Source organism: Vitis vinifera, chromosome 10, assembly GCF_030704535.1.
Source record: "Vitis vinifera cultivar Pinot Noir 40024 chromosome 10, ASM3070453v1".
Taxonomy (NCBI): domain Eukaryota; kingdom Viridiplantae; phylum Streptophyta; class Magnoliopsida; order Vitales; family Vitaceae; genus Vitis; species Vitis vinifera.
This window is the reverse complement of record NC_081814.1, coordinates 16,954,934-16,975,534: the sequence shown is the minus strand read 5'-3', so window position 1 is coordinate 16,975,534 and position 20,601 is coordinate 16,954,934. Positions and strand designations below refer to the sequence as shown.

General features: G+C 36.6%; 1 protein-coding gene and 1 pseudogene across 1 annotated transcript; both read right to left on the bottom strand.

The window, feature by feature from the left end:
• Positions 1-8,540: 8,540 nt before the first annotated feature.
• LOC104880581 (putative pentatricopeptide repeat-containing protein At5g40405) lies at positions 8,541-15,672 on the bottom strand (annotated as a pseudogene).
• A 2,326-nt stretch (positions 15,673-17,998) lies between these two features.
• Positions 17,999-20,082, bottom strand: LOC100254557 (desmethyl-deoxy-podophyllotoxin synthase). The gene is made up of 2 exons (XM_010657568.3): positions 19,115-20,082; positions 17,999-18,822 (listed from the first exon to the last, which is right to left on the bottom strand). Exons 1-2 carry the CDS (start codon positions 20,009-20,011, stop codon positions 18,211-18,213), a joined length of 1,509 nt encoding a protein of 502 aa, XP_010655870.1. The 5' UTR covers positions 20,012-20,082; the 3' UTR covers positions 17,999-18,210.
• Positions 20,083-20,601: the final 519 nt, after the last annotated feature.

Here is a 20,601-nt window from a genome sequence, read left to right as displayed (position 1 = left end):
GACATTTTCAAGTTGAATTTGGGAATAAAATGCCTAGTGAAATAGGGAACTACTTTGTTCTTGCCATAGTTTTTCCTTCTTGTGTTGAAAGATGGGATACTAATGGAGCATTGTCAAGAGATGGTATAGAATTCTGGAAATCCATCTGGTGTTCAATTTAAAGAGGAATATCAGTATTTCCAGAGATGAAGGAATACAGTAGGGGGAAAATTGTTTGCATTACACGGACAAGAACTGTTGAAGATTGGATGGCAAAGTTTGGAACTGAATCTGGATGCATGTTGCTTATTCAGAACTTAACTAGCATGCTTATGGATGAAGGCCTCACTACCAGAAGTTGACCCAACAATTCTGGAAGTGCATCTTGTGTTCTATTTGAGTCATACAAATAAGTTGGAGCTCGCAAATGCATTGAATTATCTATTCAGTTGGCTATGTCATCATCCCAGCTGACTCGAACAGGAAGCTCTAGTTTCATTCCACCTTTGTATGTCCAGTGACTTGAGAGCAAACAACCCAAGAGAAGTCGCCAATACCGATATTGTGCGGACATGTTCTCTGCAAGTATTCTATCATGAAGCTGTCAAAGAGCTGCACTAGATTTTCAAGTATCCATACTGCCTTAATGATGTTGATGCATCCCAATGTAAACAATTGTATTTCTGGATCAGTGAGCTCCTAATTTGCTTGGGCGGTATCAAAACGACTCTGCTCCTGTGTAGATTGGATTGAATCATGCAGAATTAGTAGTGTTTCATAGCCATGTATGATGACTTATTATTGGGGATTTTTTTTATAAATGTACAGATTTTTTAAAATACCGTAGATTGGAAAATAATTCCAATTCTATGCACTTTCAGACATGTAGGATGCAGAGGTTGATTTATATATATATATTATCTTTTATGATGCAAACCCATATTCCATGTCTCTTGAATTTGATTTTATATTGAATGTGTTTCTTTAAAAGATACCTTCCATAATTCCAAAAGAATTGGATTTATGCTAAAGGTGTCTCTTCAAGAGAGACCTTCCACAATTTCACAAATTTTAATTTTTAGAAGTGTCTCTTGAATTTGATTTTATATTAAAAGTATCTCTTCAAGAGACACTTTGCACAATTTTCAAATCCATAATATATGTTTAAAATAATTGAACTTAAACTAAAGGTGTTTTTTTAAGAGACACACTATAATTTCAGAAAATTAGATTTATACTAAAGGTGTTTCTTGAAAAAACACTTTCCACAATTCCACAAAATCAAATATATACTAAAAGCGTCTTTCCACAATTTCACTAATTTTAATTTATACTACAAGTGTCTCTTGAATTTGATTTTATATAAAACGTGTCAAATTAAAATTCAAGACACCTTTAGTATATATTGAAATTTGTGGAATTGTGAAAAATATTTCTTCAAAAGACACCTTCTACAATTCCAAAAAATTAGATTTTGACTAAAGGTGTCTCTTAAAGAGATACCTTCAATATAAAATCAAATTCAAAAAACACTTATAGTATAAAGTGTCTCTTCAAGAGACACTTTCAATATAAAATCAAATTAAAAAAAAAACTTGTAGTATAAATTAAAATTTGTGAAATTATGGAAGGTGTCTCTTCAAGAGACCTTTAGTATATATTGGAATTTGTGGAATTATGGAAAGTGTCTCTTGAAAAGACACCTATAGTATAAATCCAATTTTTTTTTAATTTTTTTATTTTTGAATTGTAGAAGGTGTTTCTTGAATAGACACCTTTGATATAAAATCAAATTCAAGAAACACTTGTAGTATAAATTAAAATTTGTGAAATTATGAAAGGTGTCTCTTCAAGAGACACCTTTAGTATATATTGGAATTTGTGGAATTGTGGAAAGTGTCTCTTGAACATACACCTTTAATATAAATCCATTTTTTTTTGGGAATTGTAGAAGGTGTCTCTTCAAGAAACACCTATATAAAATCAAATTCAAGAGACACTTGTATAAATTAAAATTTATGAAATTGTGTGATTACTACTCAAAAAGTACTCTTTTATAGCTTGAAACTAACTATTTTAAACACTTTTGAGTAGTAGTTAATACATTTTAACTCAATTGACACATTAAGGAACCTAGCAAGGGTTACTAATCAGTTTTTGGCAAGTTTTGGTGTTTTTGGTAGCTATTTGATCATTGCAACAAGCCAAGAATGAGGGAGAATTTTGTTAAATCCATGGCAATGCAAGTTAAAGCTTAAATACATGAAGAATCCAAGTTTTGAAGCACTTTATAGCCCTTTGCCAAGCCAATCAGAGATGCAAGGAAGAAAACCAAAGGAAGAAATCCAACAACTAGCATTTTCGCATGGTTGTGCGAAATTTCGCACACCATGCGAAATTTTGCATGGTATGCAAAATCTTCCTATGCACCGACTTCGTTAGATTTTTAGCTCCAAATATTTTGTGTAATTTCCTATTTTCTCCTTATAATCAACTTAGATATTTTCATATATATCTTTTTATATATTTGGGGTGTGTACCATCTTTGGAGACACATAGGGATGTAATTAGAGAACACTTGTAAAAATTCCAATAGTAAGAAATATACAGAGCTTTTGTTCTGCCTTCCCTTCTCATTTTGTTTTCACTTTTCTTTCTACCCAAACAACCTTTGAGGATGATTTCTCAGGGGATGAGTGGCTAGGTTTTACGTTTCTTGGAGTGAGGAAAGCTAGGTGAAGGACCTAAATGTAAAGATGAGAGTTGTCCTTGCTTTAAATGAAAGTAGTTGTTAACCATTAATGGTTTTTATTTTAAGGTTTAGCTTTAAATCCCTTAAAATCACCTTGAATGGCCAATAATTAGTAAGCTTTTCAGATTCTATGGATGCTTATTGCTAGATCCATGGATGTCTATTAGTTATCATTTATGAGCCATTGGAAGGTGGTTCAAGGTGAGGGTCTTTAGTGTTTGAAGCCATTAATGGGAAGTAACTATCATTTTCCATGAACCCTTTGGATCAAATCTTAACTGCTAAATACAAAACTGGTTCGGGAGATAACTATCCTTTATGTTATTGTCCCCAACGCGAGGAGAAGATCCGGAATCTCCCCCTTTGCCTAAGGAACCCGATCCTAGTGACCTAAAGCTCCAAGAGACCTTTTCTTTGTAGCTAACTTCACTTATTGTTTTTGCTTAACTTAAAATCAATCTTTGCAACCACAATTCCATTTTCTTTAAAATCTAATTTTCATAAGGAAAAACACTATTTTATTTCCTTCACTTAAGTCAACTGTACGATGAAAACCCATCCCTGTGGACGATCCTAGAGCCAATGTACTATGTTAGTTATGCTACCCTAGTGTAAGGTGATTTAGGTTTTATAAATTTTGTTGATAACACCCATTTAGGCCAGAATCAAATGGCACGACTACAATGGGGATGAATCAGTGTGGAATAGGTCTCTTGAAGAGACACCTTTAGTATATATTGGATTTTGTGGAATTGTAGAAGATGTCTCTTGAAAAGGCACTTTTAGTTTAAATTCAATTCTTTTAAGTGTATATCATGGATTTGAAAATTGCGAAAGGTGTTTCTTCAAAAGACACCTTTGATTGTGGCAAAAAGTGTTGTAAATTTATCAATATTTTTCCAACTACCATTTTTTAAAAATTCTTTTTTTAAAGTTGTTGTAGAAGTTAAAAAAAGAAAACCCTTATTATTGGTGGTGGTGTCATTACCTTGTACTTCATGTTAACTGTGGACTATCTTCCAACTTCAAAGAATGACCCATGGGCCTAATACAAATATAATTTTTTGTTGAGTCTAGGTCCACATGGCAGGCCTTTGTTGGATTGAAAGACAATCATGGAAGCTGGCATGAGCATTCCTCTACTAGCTGAACATGTATGTGCATGGAAACTTTATCGTCTATTTGAAGTTCTGGTTCATATGGAATTATATGAAGCTTAGGGTTCATCTTTTGGCTATGAAAAGGTGGTCATTCAGTGAAGAGAATACATTGGAACAAGGTAGATTTGAGACTGCCTACGGAGGTGACCTGCAGAAATTGTAGAAAGAAATGGAGATGGATTTGAGGTTATACTTTGAACTTACAAACGTTGTACAAACTGGTGATTTTGAGCTGAATGTGGAAAGGATTTTGAGAGTTTTAGTTTAAATGGGCTACTAAAAGTTGATGTGGTTTTTATGAATGATAGATTGCAAGAAGCTTTTCAGATGAGTCAAGATAACAAGTTGATGTCCAGGCAGGGAGTTGGCCAAGCTTGAGATGTTTGTCCTCTTCCTTTAGCAGCTAGACTGGTTTGCTTTTACATTTTGAAACAGTTGATCAAGCATGGACGTCGAGTCAATTGGAATGCCACTATATAAGAGAGATAATTGATTGCAAAAGTTTATCACCAACACCATACCCACCACCTTTAGCTTATCTCCAAGACAATACCCACCACCTTCAACTTATCTCCAACATCATGCTTGCCACCATTACCCTATCCCATATCACCATGCCCACCCAACCGTTCTCCACGTCCCCACCTTGCATGCTAGCTAGGACATTTTTTATGCACCCTTTACCAGAACCGTCATCAACCCGTCTACCAAATTCAACATTCAACACACTTTTCTCAGTCATCAATGTGGGCCACTGTCCAATTTATCTAAAATTTCTCATTCATACCAATCACCAACCATCCCACAATGTATGGCTTGCTTACAACCCATCATTGGAGGTCATGTCAATGGATGCTAGCATGTATTACCGATCAGTCCTGCAAAGTTCTGTGATGAATGTGAGTTCCCTATTTGAGAGAAACCTCCAAGTTATGTTCAAAGTGTGGTGAAAATATGCATTCCCTACTTTTCAAGTTATGAATTCTTGATTCCCTTAACTTTTCAGATTTGAAAATATGCATTGAATGCATTAAGGGAAAGCAAACAAACAAGAGAAATGTTGGTGCTAATAGGAGTTTGGGTGTCTTAGAAGTAATTCATATTGATATTTGTCATCCACTCTCTACAATTTCTTGGAATGGTCAACAATATTTATTACCTTCATAGACAATTATTCTCGTTATGAGTACCTATACTTGATTCATGAGAAGTCTCAATCATTGGACATTTTCAAATCCTATAAAGCTGAAGTTGAAAATCAACTTGAAATGAAAATTAAATTCGTTAAATCAGACCGTGGTGGTGAGTACTATGGTAGGTATGATGGATCAGGTGAACAACATCTAGGAACTTTTGCCAGATACTTACAGGAATGTGGCATTGTTCCTCAGTACACCATGCTAGGGACTCCAACGGTGTAGCTAAGAGACAAAACTGAACCTTGAAGGATAGGGTATGAAGTATGATAAATCATTCTTCTTTGCTAGAATCACTTTAGGGAGAAACCTTAAAGACTACAGTTTATATCCTTAATCGAGCTCCAAGCAAAGCAGTAGCTAAAACCCTATATGAGCTTTGGATTAGAAAGAAGCCTAGTATTAGGCATCTTCATGTTTGGGGTTGTCCAGTTGAGGCTAGGCCATATAGGCTCAATGAAAGAAAACTAGACTCAAGAATAGTAAGAGAAAGGTCAAAGGGTTTTAAGTTTTATGATCCCTTGAGCAAATCCTTTTTTGAGATGGGCAATGCTAAATTCATTAAGGATGTTAAATATGGTGGGAGTATTGGACTCAAGAGCTTTGTCTTTGAAGAGGAATATGTTATTATTCCTGTAGTTGTAATTGAAAATGATTAGGTGACTATGTTTGACATTATTTAAGATGCAAATCCAGAAAATCTAAACACTCCTGAGTTACCTCCTACTTATAATGAAGAACCCTCTCCTATTCATGATAAGGAACAACAACAACCTTAATTGGAAATGCCATTAAGAAGACCCATTAGGGAGAAGAAAACTACGATTCTGAATGATAATATCATATATCTCCAAGAACATGAGTTTGATATGGGACTAGAAGATGATCTAATATCTTTCAATCAAGCCAAACAAATTGTAAACTCCTAGAAATGGATAGAAGCCATGAAAGATGAGATGAAATCAATGAAAGACAATGATGTTTGAGATCTTGTCAAATTGCCTAAATGAGAAAAATCGATTGGTTGCAAATGGATTTATTAGGATTCAAAAGGCAATGTCAAAAAATATAAGGCACGTCTAGTCGCCAAAGGTTTCACTCAAAAGGAAGGTATTGATTATAAAGAGACTTCCTCTCAAGTTTCAATGAAAAATACTTTTTTAGAATCATTATGACACTTGTAACTCATTATGATTTGAAGTTACATAAGATGAATGTGAAGACTACAACTCTCAATGGTGACATTGAAGAAACCATATACATGGTGAAACCAGAGTATTTTGAATCCAAATAGTCAAAACATTTGGTATGTAAATTAAAGAAATTCATCTATGGTTTAAAGCAAGCATCTCGTCAATGGTATCGAAAGTTTGATCAAGTGATGACCTCTTTTGGTTTTAAGGAAAACATTGTTGATCAATGTATTTATCACAAGATCATTGGGAGTAAATTTATTCTTCTGGTGTTATATGTCGATGATATTTTGCTAGCAAGCAACAATATAGGCCTGTTGCATGAAACTAAGATATTTCTTTCAAATAATTTTGAAGTGAAAGATCTTGGTAATGCGTCCTTTGTGTTGGGCATACAAATTTATCAAGATTGTTCTCGTCGTATTCTTGGCTTATCACAAAAGACATATATTGATAAAGTGCTTAGTAGATTTGGCATGAAGGATTGTGCACTAGGAAATACCCTCATTGCTAAGGGTGATAAATTCAGTTTGCTTCAATGCCCAAAAAAACAAAATTGAGAAGAAAGAGATGGAGAACATCCCTTATTCATCAACAGTAGAGAGTCTCATGTATGCTCAAGTTTGTGCGCATTCGGATATTGCGTACATAGTTGGTATGCTTGGCAGATATTTAAGTAACCCAGGAATGATCCATTAAAAGACAACAAAACGGGTCATGCGGTATCCGCAAAAAACAAAAGATTTCATGTTCACATATCGGAGATCTGATCATTTAGAGATCATAAGGTATTCTGACTCCAATTTTACTAGTTGCATTGATAGCAAAAGATCCACTTATGGCTATGTTTTTATGTTGGTTGAAGGAGCTATCTCATAGAAGAGTGTTAAGTAATCACTTATAGCTACTTCCACCATGGAAGCAACATTTGTAGCTTGTTATGAGGCATCAAACCAAGCAATATGGCTGCGGAATTTTATCACTGGATCGTGTATTGTTGATAGCATTGAGAGACCATTAAGAATAAACTGTGATAACAAAGCTACATAATTATATTCTAAGAACAACAGAAGCTCATCAAATCAAAGCATATTGACTTGAAGTTTTTGGTTGTTAAGGAAATAGTTTAGAGTTTTCAGGTGTCTATTGAAAATACTAGTACAAACTTCATGATTGTGGATCCGCTTACAAAAGGTGTACCACCTAAAGTGTTTCATGAGCATGTGGCTTGTATGGTTGTGGTTCTTCTTGGTGATAGGCTTGTGTAGTGGGAGTTTGTTAATTGATGTTCATTAGTTAATGACATGTTTTTCTAATCAGACTTAAGTATTATTCTTGTTTTGCTTATTGAAAACTCTTAAATAAATTTATATTATTTCAATTGCAGTTTTGCATAAAGTTTGAAAGTGTGTTGAACTCTTTTGAGTTATAAAGTTGGACCAGTTGGAAATAGGCATGATATGAGATCACATTACATGAAATTTCCATGCTACACATCCATACTTGATCTCTGTTGTTAATTGTATTAATGTGGTGATCATTGATGCTTCTAGTTGTGAAATATGTAACGAAGATCTCTTTGATTCTATATTGGTATAATTGATGGACCAGATTGTTTTGCGATATTTGCAGTTACAATACAAATATTGAGCTTATTTTTGTAATGTCAAATTGTTTAATGACATATGTGGCCCAAGTGGGAGATTGTTGGATATTTTGGTACTTATGGGTCTACATATTAACACATTGTACATTACGCTATCTTATTTTTGGTCTAATTAAATATGATCAGTTAAGTTAATAATGGGCCTTTAAAGCATTTAGATATATACAGACTGTATGAGCTTTGCAATGTGTAGAGACCAATTTTATTTTATTTATTAATGATGGGCCAATAAAAGAAATAAAAAAATAAAGGGTATATATAGGGTTATGGTCCTCGGTCTAAATGAGAAGATATAAAAATTGTTTATTATTCACATCCCATCAGTGAGTGATTTTGAGGTTGCAATACTCATTTCAGACATGGAAGACTAGACCCAAGTACATAATCTCAATGGATTCAGGTATGTTTTTCGATATTATTATCCTATAGATTTAGAATGAGATTCTGACGTATTTATTATCTAGATGATTAGTTTCTACAATCATTTTGCATGATTTGTGATTCTCCAACAGAATATGCTTCACCTCCACTATCTACCTTTGCTCAGTTGCAATCTAAAATTTATCTACCAATCATGGAAGCTGAAAATCTAGCCATATAGGACAATTAGAGCCGACAAATCACCAGATTTTGCCCAAAAAATGCTGGAACACGTGGCAGCATGGTCCATTTTCTTGCTGCCGCTGTTAGGGCAGTGATGAGGTTACCCACTTGGTCCGGTGGGTTCTTCTTGTAGTTCGAACAACGATGAAACTAATAAGATAGTAATTCAGATAAGGAGGATGAAAAGACTTCAACGGTTACTTCTCAACCTAAGAAGTTACCACATTCTAGTCACAAGAATGTCCCAATGATGACACCTAAGAAAGTTGCTTCCTATGTGAAATTCCTGCCAAACAATGAGCTCGTTGGATCACTATACACAAATCTCAAATTACCATACTCCCCATTCTCTAATTGATCACCCTTCCTTTTGTAGTAATCTCATCAGGAACTGATTTTTCCAAGCTATAATTCACAGTATTTTGGTCCAGCTTTTAGTCCAAGAGACACAGCTCTTTGATGGTCGAACTTCCCTTTAATCTCAGGCAATTCGTGAACATAAATTATGGAAATATCAACAGGCTGAACCATAGCACCAGCTTCGCTGTCTTGTCAGACTGAATATGGTAAAATTAATTCCTAAAGATGTCTCTTCTCTCTTCTATGCCTATTTTAGGCGGCACAAAGCAGAGGAAGGAGATATAATGGTTCGAATTTTGACTGATTCAACCCATTGTGTTTCTGGAACCCTGTTAGAGGAACTAGAGGTTATCATGTCTTGTCCTTCTTTCATATTCAAGGATGCAATCTTTACTGCCAGCACCAGAAGCAACAGTAGCAGCCACAACTACAGGTTCTGCTTGAACTGATTCAGGTATTGTATCATCTGAGATTAAAAGATCTTTTGGAACTAGACAATTTTGATTATTGGATGGAGTATCATCTTCACCATTAGCACCACTAGCATTGTCACGGATCTGCTGATGGGTTAGTGCAGAACCAGAATTTGCCAAAAGCTGATTTGGGACCCCCATCTGGTGAGGAACTCGAAGATAATCAACATGGTTAGTAACTTCTCGATGAAGATGCACATAAGGCTGAAAATAAGCTATGGTTGCAGGAATAGTCATCCGGCATTGCTATTGTTTCATAGGCTCTTTAAAGCTTATATGAATGCTGCAAATCTTACCAGTATTGATGGCAATCAACCAAGCTAGTGAGTGCAGCACTTCGTCTTTCATGACCAAATCAATCCGATAATAGGTCTCGAATCCAGGCTGGTCATTTCACACAAAGGACCAGTCTAGAAATAGTAACAGAGACCGTTAGCATTCTGTTCATTGGGCAAGGGGTCATACTCTGAGCCAAGGTGATTCAGAAGACTGTCATTGGAAGATAACCTTCATAAATTCTTGGACTAAATCGAGGTTACTTAATGAATTATCCTCTAACAGGTTTGTAGTGCTCAAGCAAACAATAGAACTGATCAGACAGGGCATGAAACTAAATTCCATCTCCTTTATTCTTGTAAAAGTTTGCGAAGTTTTCTAAATCAATGTCGTCCCACCAGGCTTCAAGAACTTGAGATTTCTTTGAACTTTGTTCAATATAAACTGAGGATTTATTGACGAGAAAAACATCACAGAGCCATATCCTAGAAATCACGAGACACCATTCTGTTCAAAACAAAGTACCAAACCTGAGAGTCATGGGAAATTCTTTAATTTCCATCTTGAAGTCTCATACTGATCTGAAATGCTTTCGGGAATTAGGAACGACGTCTCGAGAAAACCACTCACAACTGGTGCCTGCTGTAGTCGAAAATGTCGAACTGATCAGACATCAATGGTCGTCAGACAACCTGGCCAACTTTTCCCACAACTCTTCTAGTCATGAGCAGAAACGTTCAGTGGCCCACATCAATTTTCAATGGCTTTTATATCAGAAGAACCTGTCTTTAGACTCTATCTGGAACAAAATAACACAAGCAAACTCCCTATATCCATTATCACCAAGAACTGAAGTCCCAACGAGTAGTGTACTGTGAACTTTTTGGCAATTGATTTAATTGGCACCTTGGAAATGAGCTTTTGCTAGCAAACTCTAATCGCATTAATCTCACGGATTTCTCAAAGGGCACGAGCATTTTTTATGATATGAGAAATGAGTCCTCTTTTGGCAGGCAACAGGATTTGTGTTGAAGAAAAGACATGACCAGCTTCAACCCAAAGTCTTATTATGAAAGTCTCCAGAATTGGATGAAGCTGGTGAATGATGAACATCTTCTTTTCAGTCCCAAACCAGTCATCCTCTATGTTCTGGGCTGTATAGGAAACCTTTCTGATTGTAAACCTCAAACAGCGTCACGCATAACCTCCAGTTCTGAACTCCCAGGATACAGTTTCTTCATTAAGCCCTCATCGTTTCTTCATTATTGATGTCACAGTGATTCGATTTGGGCAGTCAACTCAACATGCTGCATAATCACTTCTTGGGGAGGTGCTCAACTCATTTCAATAGTAAGGATATTTCCCAAAACATTTTAGGAAGTTATGAAGAGGTTTCGCATTAATCGACTCACTGTACCCCGTCAAAGTCATCATATATGCAGCAAAATGGCGACCGAAAGATATACTTGCAATGAAAATTAGCAGCAAGTTACTTATGAAATAATTGTCATCAATAGGATTGAGTTGAATGCATGTCACATAGTTATTGCGTCTGAAGACATTAAGACATTCATCTTGCCCACAATAGTTTGGAATACATGATTCTGGCCAGAATATCTCTACTGACAGCTACAGAATCTGAACCAAACCATTTCGAAAACCAGGTATCTCTTGGTCACTGATTAAACCATGTCTCTTTCTACCTCAGATCAAGACCTTCTCCTTATACGGAATAGGGAGTCCTCATGATAAGATCACGGTAATTATATATCTTCAGCAGGGTCATTACCAAAATTGTAGAAGCACCTTCTGATTCACTATCTGAAGAAGTGCCCGGGTCCGAATCACTTGATGAAGAGCCTAAATCACCATTGGAGGTACTTGAACTACTGCATCCATTTACTCTTTAATCTGGGACTGAGAGAGCCATCTCATTCCAGGAATAATTGTCCAATAAACATGTCATCCTCAACGAATTTTGTATCAATATTCTCTTTAAGGCATTCATTCCCTAATCTGTTCGGCAATGATATTCTCCCTAGATTCTTCAATAATATATATTACTGCAGAATCTGACTTGGCTAAATGCTTCAAAACTTTAACAGATTCGGAAAGGTCAAATGCAACCTTACATTGCACTGTAGCATGAGTGATAGGAGAGACAAAGAACTTTATCTTACGACTGGTTGACAACAATTTCCTTCTCATTAATATTTGTGACAGTATTCTAAATCTTATGCAAGATAATTCCTAAACCCTCTATTCTGAAATGTAATGCCTGCTTCATAATACTTTTCTGATCAAGCAACTCCTTCAATAGGCTTTCAAATCTTGAGAGCGGTTGGATGAGCATCGTCTAACATAGTGGCTTTGGCCTCAAAGATTTCGGCTCCAAAATTTACCATATCCAATACTCCCATGTATACCACTGCACCAAGTCCTAAAAGAGTTGAGGACCTCAGCAATCTGGTCTACAGAATCATCAATAGAAAATGTGGCTTCATCAAAGCTGCTGAGTTCAAATTTTGTGGAAGAAGAAGAGAACGTATTCCTGTGAGCATCAGACTCTGAATTGTATGAAAACTGGATTGGACTTTTCTTTAATTGTGCAGACGATGTGACTAAAGTATCCTCCCTACTCCATTGAAATCCTTTGTCAGTTGAAGCTTTTGAGAGATGTCCTTCAAAATAATTTGACAATTGAATCTGTGGGATGATGTGGCTAGACTTCGCAGTGGAATGTCTTCGCTTGGGAGCATGAGTAGAAGTAAGACATTCAGCAAGATGCTACAAAGCTGTATAAGCACGTTTCCAATCGCCTGAATATATATTCATCAGGAGCACCTCAGGATGATAAACAGGCAAAGATCCACATAATTTCTCTGCAACTTCTAGTATACTCCAAAAACTGAGCTTGGCACCAGAACCATATTTCATTCGAGTCCTTGCCGCAAACAAACTGCTAGATTGATGGCCATTCATATTCATGTTAATAAGCAGCTTGGATTTGCATTCTCCTTTGTTTCTGAATCTTTCACAGTGCATTTTAAATACATTTGGCCACTTGTATCTGCATCATTATTTTCCCTTCTTCTCACATTCAAACTAGTTTTGGATGACAAAGTTCTTTCCCTTCAATTCTGTCTTTCAATAGAGCAAATACGATAAGATTCCCAAAAGTCTGATGACCAGCAAACGTCCCCAGAATTCCCTCTTTCGTCTTGCTTTGAATCCCCATCAATGTCTCTACCAATGAAGCATGAGCCCTATTAATTGTAAAGCAATTTTCTGGTAGCTGTAAAGGAAGTCAAAACTGATTGAACCATTCCATGTCCCTTATGAGCAAATTTTCCATAACAAGGTTATGAGAATCCTCTGTACTGTCAGTAACTTCAGAGCCTTCACGCTCTCCTTGACAATGACTTCTGATTCACTTCAAAACTATCACATACTTCTGAGCATTTGAAACATGAATCGTGACCTTCAAAACCCTTATCATGACAGAGATCACCATCCCCATTGTTACCTCTTTCACTGCACATCTTATTTAATAATTGGTGTCGTTGTCCTTCGCCACCGTCATGACCTTACCTCATCAATTTTACCAGTACCAGGGTAGCTTCCATCTTGATGACCAGTATGAGATCAGCAGCAGGTAAGAACTCTACTTGATGTGTAACATAAATCACTGTTTTTGAACCCAAGAGACCAAGCAAACATTCCTTAAAGAGATGGGTTCCTGTATGAGCATCCACAGCACTAAAAGGATCATCAAACAGATAAATATCAGTGTTTTGGTAAAGTGCACATGCAATCTGTATTCTTTGCTTCTAGCCACCACTCAAATTGATTCCCCACTCACCTATAACTGTCTGATCACCAAATGAGAGAACCTCCAGGTCCTTCTTCAAGTAACATGCATCAAGGACCCTTTCATACCTTTCTCTGTCCATCTCCTTACCAAACAAGATGTTCTCTGCCATCTTGCCACTCTGTATCCAAGGAGACTGAGCAACATATGCCTTTGTTCCACACAGCTTAAGGATACCAGATATCTTAGGCACCTCTCCCATCATACAGGAGAGTAAACTTGACTTACCTGAGCCTACAGTACCACAAACAGCAACCCTCATGCCACGGCACACTCGCAAATTAATATCCTTCAGCGTTGGATTAGGGGAAGATAAATCCCAAGAGAAATTCTCATCCTCTATCTCAATTGCTATACCAAAACTACCTTTTGGAAGCCTCTCAATGACATCACTCTGCAAGTCATCGAGATGAAGAAAGGATGTAATTCTGTCAAGGGATACTTTAGTCTGAGCTATCATTGAGGTCAGGAAGACTGTAGATGGGTTGTTGAAGTATTCTGAATGTTGCAAGTGAAGATAAGATCTTCCCTGATTCAAGCTCATGTTTTTAAGAATAACTTCTATAAGTAAATTCCAAGCAAGTTTATTTTCTCTGAGAGAAACCATATCCTCGGTAGATGACTTTTGCCAGTCAAGGAGATATATGTAGCCAAAGAAGCACTCACTTGATTTTTCAAGAAACGTTTGGAATGTCATGGCATGAGGATACCAGCTATGCAATGACCCTGTCTTCATAAGAAAATTGGCCACATCCAGCATCCAATAAATAAATAAGAGGAAATGCTTTGGCATTATAGGACATGAAGCCTCTGAGTCGAATGGATATCTCAGAAACTCATCCCTCTAAGGTGACGCCCTGCCTTTTCATTGAATTGAATAAACTCAATGTCCTTCTTGACTGCCCACATTACGCATATCCCGAAATCATTACATTCCATGCAATAGGGTCCTTGTAGGGCATTTTATCAAACAACTTCCGAGCAAAAGTAAAATCTCCCATCTTGACACATGCACTGACCATTGCAGTCTGAAACACCAAATCTGGCTCACGAATTGATGAAAACATCCAATAGCAAGCAGCCAAGCCACCCAATCCTACGTACATGTAAATTGAACCACTTTGAACATGTGAGTCATGCTCAAACCCATATTTCAGAACGACACCATGTACAAACGAACCAGTCCCATGAGCCAATAGCTGAGCAAAGGTACGAACCAAGAACGTGAAAGTGTAGTTATCAGAGGCCAGATAGCCAGCAGAATGAAGAATTCTGCTATAGAAGTGAAAGCTTTGATGAGGGGCTGAACTTTTGGAGTGGGCTCTGATCAAAGAGTTGAAGATGAAGGAGGTTGGGTTCTGAGAGTTGTGACAGAGGCTTCATTATAACTTCAATCCTTGACTGTTCTATGAACTGAAACTATCACATGGAAAATGCGAAGTTGGATGAACCACTCATCACTAACCCCCTGCTCAATCACCCTCTTCCGTTTTCTTCTTAAATCCAACCCCCGATTCGCTCAAAGGCAATAAACAGAGGCCCTGGCGATTCTGTGATAAACAAGTGCAAAACTCCTCAGCCACATTCGAATCCTTAAAATCCCATTAACAAATCAATCACGGTTCAGAATTTAGTAATAACATCACCAAGTGCAGTAGAGAATTGGATTGTTTGAAGAAATTGTCGGGCTTCTCAAACAAAATGCCTTCTGAAACATCTTTGCTATCATTCCCAAATTCCGTAAACAGTGGAGCCAAGTGATGCTGAGTAATGCGTTTTGAAGACCACGGTGTTGTGTAAGGGATAGATATACCATCGGAAGACTAGACACCATTAAACTATGGCAGTGGCTTGCGCAGAGCTTCAGTCTTTAATTTCTCCACCAATTATCAGCAGGTTCCAGAATTTTCCAATATCCTATGAGTTAGAGCCGTCACATGAAAGATACAGAGTCGGATAAACTGCTTATTATCAATGTCTACTGCAATTGAAACTTTGACTGAATTCGAGAGCCACTCAATCTTCGTCGTCAACCCACAGAAACACACCGGAATACACTGGGATTGCTGCACACCTCATCCCTTGTGCCAACACTTTTGTCATCCTCTTGAAACATGCCCCAAGTACACAAAGACTCGAACATCGTACGAGAAAGGAAACATAGAACATAGATAAAAAAAAAAAAAAAACGTAAATGCAGAGAAAGGATGAGCAGAAAATATCAATCAACATTGACAGCTCCATTTCATATGTTAATCCATGGGCTGGATAAGGGGATAATAAGGAATAAGATTTAAACATAAACAGAGCATTGATCAAATTTAGGCATGAAGTCACATATTTCAGCAGGCATCAACGGCATATAAAGGAATCAAAATCAAAACAAGGCAAACAAGCAAGCAATCAATCTCAACAAAACAACTTGTGGCCCTTTTCCGTCCACACCAATCAACAATACATTGAATAATTCAGAAACGACCAAATGGAGAAATCAAATATGGGTAAGAACACCGAGAGTAACCAGAAGCGTACCTGGACAGTCTTGGCTGCAATCACTTGGTTTCCGACTATCGTTCTTCTCCCCTACGAAGACGATTCCCAAAATCCTTTCTACTTGTCACTCGTTCCTTCCCCTTCCCTCATGCGTGCTGAAAGTCCCCTTTTTAAAACTTCCTACCTTTTCTTTTATTCTATCTCTGTTTTTTTTGTCAAAAGGAAACTTTCCTTTCTCCTACCAAAAAATCTGCCACTTTCCTTTTCTTCCGAATAATCCCTCAACTAGAGTATCCGAGGTGGCTAAAAAAAAAAAAAAAGTAGTATAAGTAGCTATGAGCCACAAAGTAATTACTATGGAGCACTGAAAGTGAATTTAGAGACATATGCTAAAGGAACAAAATTGAAGGTCTATAAGGACCTATTGGGATCTCAGTTTACCTTCAATAAAAATATACATATTTTTTGTGAAGAATGTATGTATTTTTCTTAAGAATGTACATATGGTTCCAATTCGTATTTCGAAGTGCAAAAATGTCTCAAATCCATTCTTAAGGTTCCTCAAATGAATACTTAAGACATAATAGGGTCTAATTGGTCATAGTTAGCCTCTCAAAAAATGTATGTATTTTTTTTAAGAATGTGCTTATTTTTTCTTAAAGATGTACATGGGGTTTAAATTTCAAGGTGGGGGAAGGACTCAAATAAATTCCCAAGGTATCTAAATGAATATTTAGACCCAAATAAAGCCTAATGGGGTTTCGGTTAGCCTTTAAAAAAAATGTAGATATTTTTGTGAAGAATGTATGTTTTTTTTTCAAAATATACATATTTTTCTTAACGATACAAATTGTAATTATTGTAAGTATTGTTGCAATTGTACTTAATCATCACTTGTTATGCTTAAACTCATATTCAATCATGAATGAGCATCTTCTGCCATGAATGAGCCTTAACTTTAAATAAGAGCATCTTCTGATATTTGTTCATTTTTCTCTGGATCCCTTACGTGGGATTTATACGAATAGGTCACTTGCTCATAATGCACTCTCTGGGACCATTAATCCTATGGAGCTTGGAAATCTCAAGGAACTAACAGTGTTGCAACTTCTGAGACACTTCTGCATTTCTTTTATAAATGAAATATCAATTCCTCTGTTCAAACTGAAACAATAGTTAGTAGATATATCTCCAATAAACTTCTTTAAAGGAAGGAATTCTAGGCATTGGTTGTTTCACTAACAAATTTTCTCATTTCAAGTTATGAATGGGGCTACAAATACAATAATCACTCTATTTCCACAGCACAAGTACTCTGAGCTTCATTTTCATAAAAAGAAGAAAAATCATGTTTTTTCTGGTTCTTAGGGAGGGAGAGGAAGTCTTTTCACAAATGGAGAAATACATATATATATATATATATATATATATGATAGTGACAATTTTTGGATAGTTTTTAAACTCAAAAACTGTTCCCATTTTTTTTATTATTGGGTCGGGTAGGGGGCACCCAAACCCAACTCCAACAATAGAGATTCTTGTTGAAAAGATCTCCTATTCTAAAGTTCCCTAATGGGACTAAGACAGTTATTTGCAATATTTGTCAGATAAATCTTGATTTTTGCAGCTTTTTATTTGCTATATTTGTTAGATAAGATTCAAATTGTTGGATGGGTTATACACCTGCATTAGCCTAACCTTAATGGTTGGATAGGTTAGCTGAGTTTCAGTCCAAGCTTGCTAAGTGTTATGAAGTTAATGTTTGAACACCATCACACTTGAATGTATCATGTCAATTTTATAGTAGATTCATGGAGAACATTTGCACTATGTAACCCTTGAATTGGAGCTTCACCAACTCAAATTGAGAACTCCTGCAAGCTAACAGGTAGATTTTTGAAAAGATGACAAGAAGGTAAGTATTACTTACATCTGGTTACATACCTGCATTAGCCTAACCTTAATGGTTGGATAGGTTGCCTGAGGTTCAATCCAAGCTTGCTAAGTTGGCCTCTCTATAAGGCATCTCAAGCAATGCGAGGTTATAATTTTTTATTATATGGTAGCAACTTATATTGCATTAATTACAATATATGGTAGAAATAGATAACATCGTTTAAGATGATATACATAGAGCAGTAATCCAAATAAAAAACATCCATCAATCTAACGCTTCTTCGGGGTAGTATTACTGAACATGCGATGGATTATAAGGAATGGGAATCAAGTGCAGATCTTGTTTTCTGCGAACTGCTATACCCAATGCTTCAGTCATGTCTAGATCATCTGCCTTCATTCCATTTGGGAGTTTCCAGTCAAAATTGTAGAGTAAATGTGCCAGTGACAGTTCAATGATAGGCAAAGAAAACAGTATGCCTGGACACATCCTTCTTCCAGCACCAAATGGGATATATCCAAAATCAGTACCCTTGTAATCAATTGAACTGTCAAGGAATCTCTCTGGGTAAAATCTCTCAGCTTCAACCCAATGATCAGAATCCCGGCCAATGGCCCATGCATTAACAATGATTAAAGTTTTCTTGGGTATCTCATATCCATTAATCTCACACATCTCCCTACATTCCCTTGGAATTAGTAGAGGAAAAGGAGGGTGTAGCCTTAAGGTTTCTTTCACTACTACTTTTAAGAATTTTAATTCCTCATCCGCATTCCCTTTTCCATCAAACACCCGCCTTACCTCAGCTTGTGCCTTGTCCATCACTCTTGGGTTTTTCAGCATTTCGGACATTGCCCACTCCACAGAAATAGATGTTGTCTCGCCTCCACCAGCGAAAATGTCCTGGAAGAGGACAGATCAAAGTGATGAGAAAAAACTATAGGTACAATATATCACTCAAAGGAAGAATCTTTTTTTAATTATGGTTTTAATGGGAACTACAAACATTTACAATATGAGACTGTAGCTCATGATTGTTGATTGTTGAAAATATTAATCAGGCCTATATTTTCCATTTACTGTAAAACATGAAGGGATCTTTGATGTTGAAAATATTTGTTGTGGATAAAAGAAAAAAAAAAAAAACAAGAAAACTAAATTTTAGCAAAATTGAATTAAAACATGGGATACTAACCAGTATGACTGCTTTGATGTTGTTGTCAGTTAAGGGAAATTCGAGATCACCATGCTGTTGAAGTTTCAAAAGAACATCAACTAGATCTTCCTCCCCTTGTAGCTTGCCTGCTTCTGTTTTCATTTTCTCTCTATGCTCATCAACAATGTTTTGGAGTATCCTATCAGTCCTCTTAAATACCTTCTCAATTTTATGTCTCATTCCACTAATCAGGTCAAGCCATTTAACAGAAGGATACATATCAGCAACACAGGGACCAGAAACCAGCTCTAACGTTTCCTTCAAGACAGATATGAAGGCATCTTGTTCTTTGCATTTTTCACCAAAAGCAGCTCTTGCTATAATGGCAAATGTACAAGAGGAAAGTTTGTCAGTAAGATTGATGGGCAATCTTGAACAAGAAGCGAGCGTTGTAATGAGATTTGAAAGCTCCTCTTCCCTAATTAATTGGAAGGATTTGACACGCTTGGAAGTTAGAAGTTCAACTACACAAATTTTTCGAAGTTGTCTCCAATAGTCGCCATATGGAGAGAAAACAATGTCGGTAGAATGATAAGATACAGTGTTGGTAGCTAAAAAAGAAGCCCTTTGAGCAAAATTGATGTCATGGGTTTTCAGAATTTGTTTGGCCATCTCTGGTGATGAAATAATGAGTGTGGAAATTTCACCAAGTTGGAGGCTCATGAGAGGCCCGTATTGCTTGGCCAGGCGGCTTAGGGAGTGGTGAGGAAGTGAGCCATCAATCAGTTGATGCATGTTTCCAATAAGAGGTAGTTTCCATGGCCCTGGGGGCAGCTTTTGTGAGGAGATGTTGCCTCTCCATCTCTTCCCTATCTTGTACAGCATATACAGAAAGAGAAGAGAGGCAAAGAGGATAGAAGAGAAAAGGACGTCCATGAGCAGAAAGAGAAAGAAAGTAGCTGTGAAGATAGAATGTGACGGGTTGATTTCTTGCTAGAGATGCCTTCAATTTAAGCACGCTGGCAACTTCAAAAAATAAGTCATTCTGGCTGCTAACTTCGTATGGATGAACATGAGGCTCATGTCTGATGCATGTCCTATCGCATCATATTGGCCACAAGTTTTCATTTGATTAATTACTTTTACTTTTCCCTGCTGGCCCACAACCCAAGATCTCATTAATACTTTATTATTTTCCTGTCTCATTATTAATTTCCTATTTCCCTTGCTTTTTCCTCACTTCATCCAGTAACCCATAGCCCTTTTTATTAATTTAGCCTCTTCACTCGTTTCTACCTGCAGGCTCCCCCAGAGGCCTTGTTCCAAGGTCAAACACTCTGGAGATTTCAACAAATCCCACAGTCCAGTTAACTACTTGGCTACTTGTGTTTTTAATTTTCTTTGATTAATATATTTCATTAATTCAACATTCCAAAAATATCTCACTTATTTTCTTTCTTTTTTTTTTTTAAAAAAAAGGAATTAAATTAATATCCAAATTACCCATATATCTGTAAATACTATGT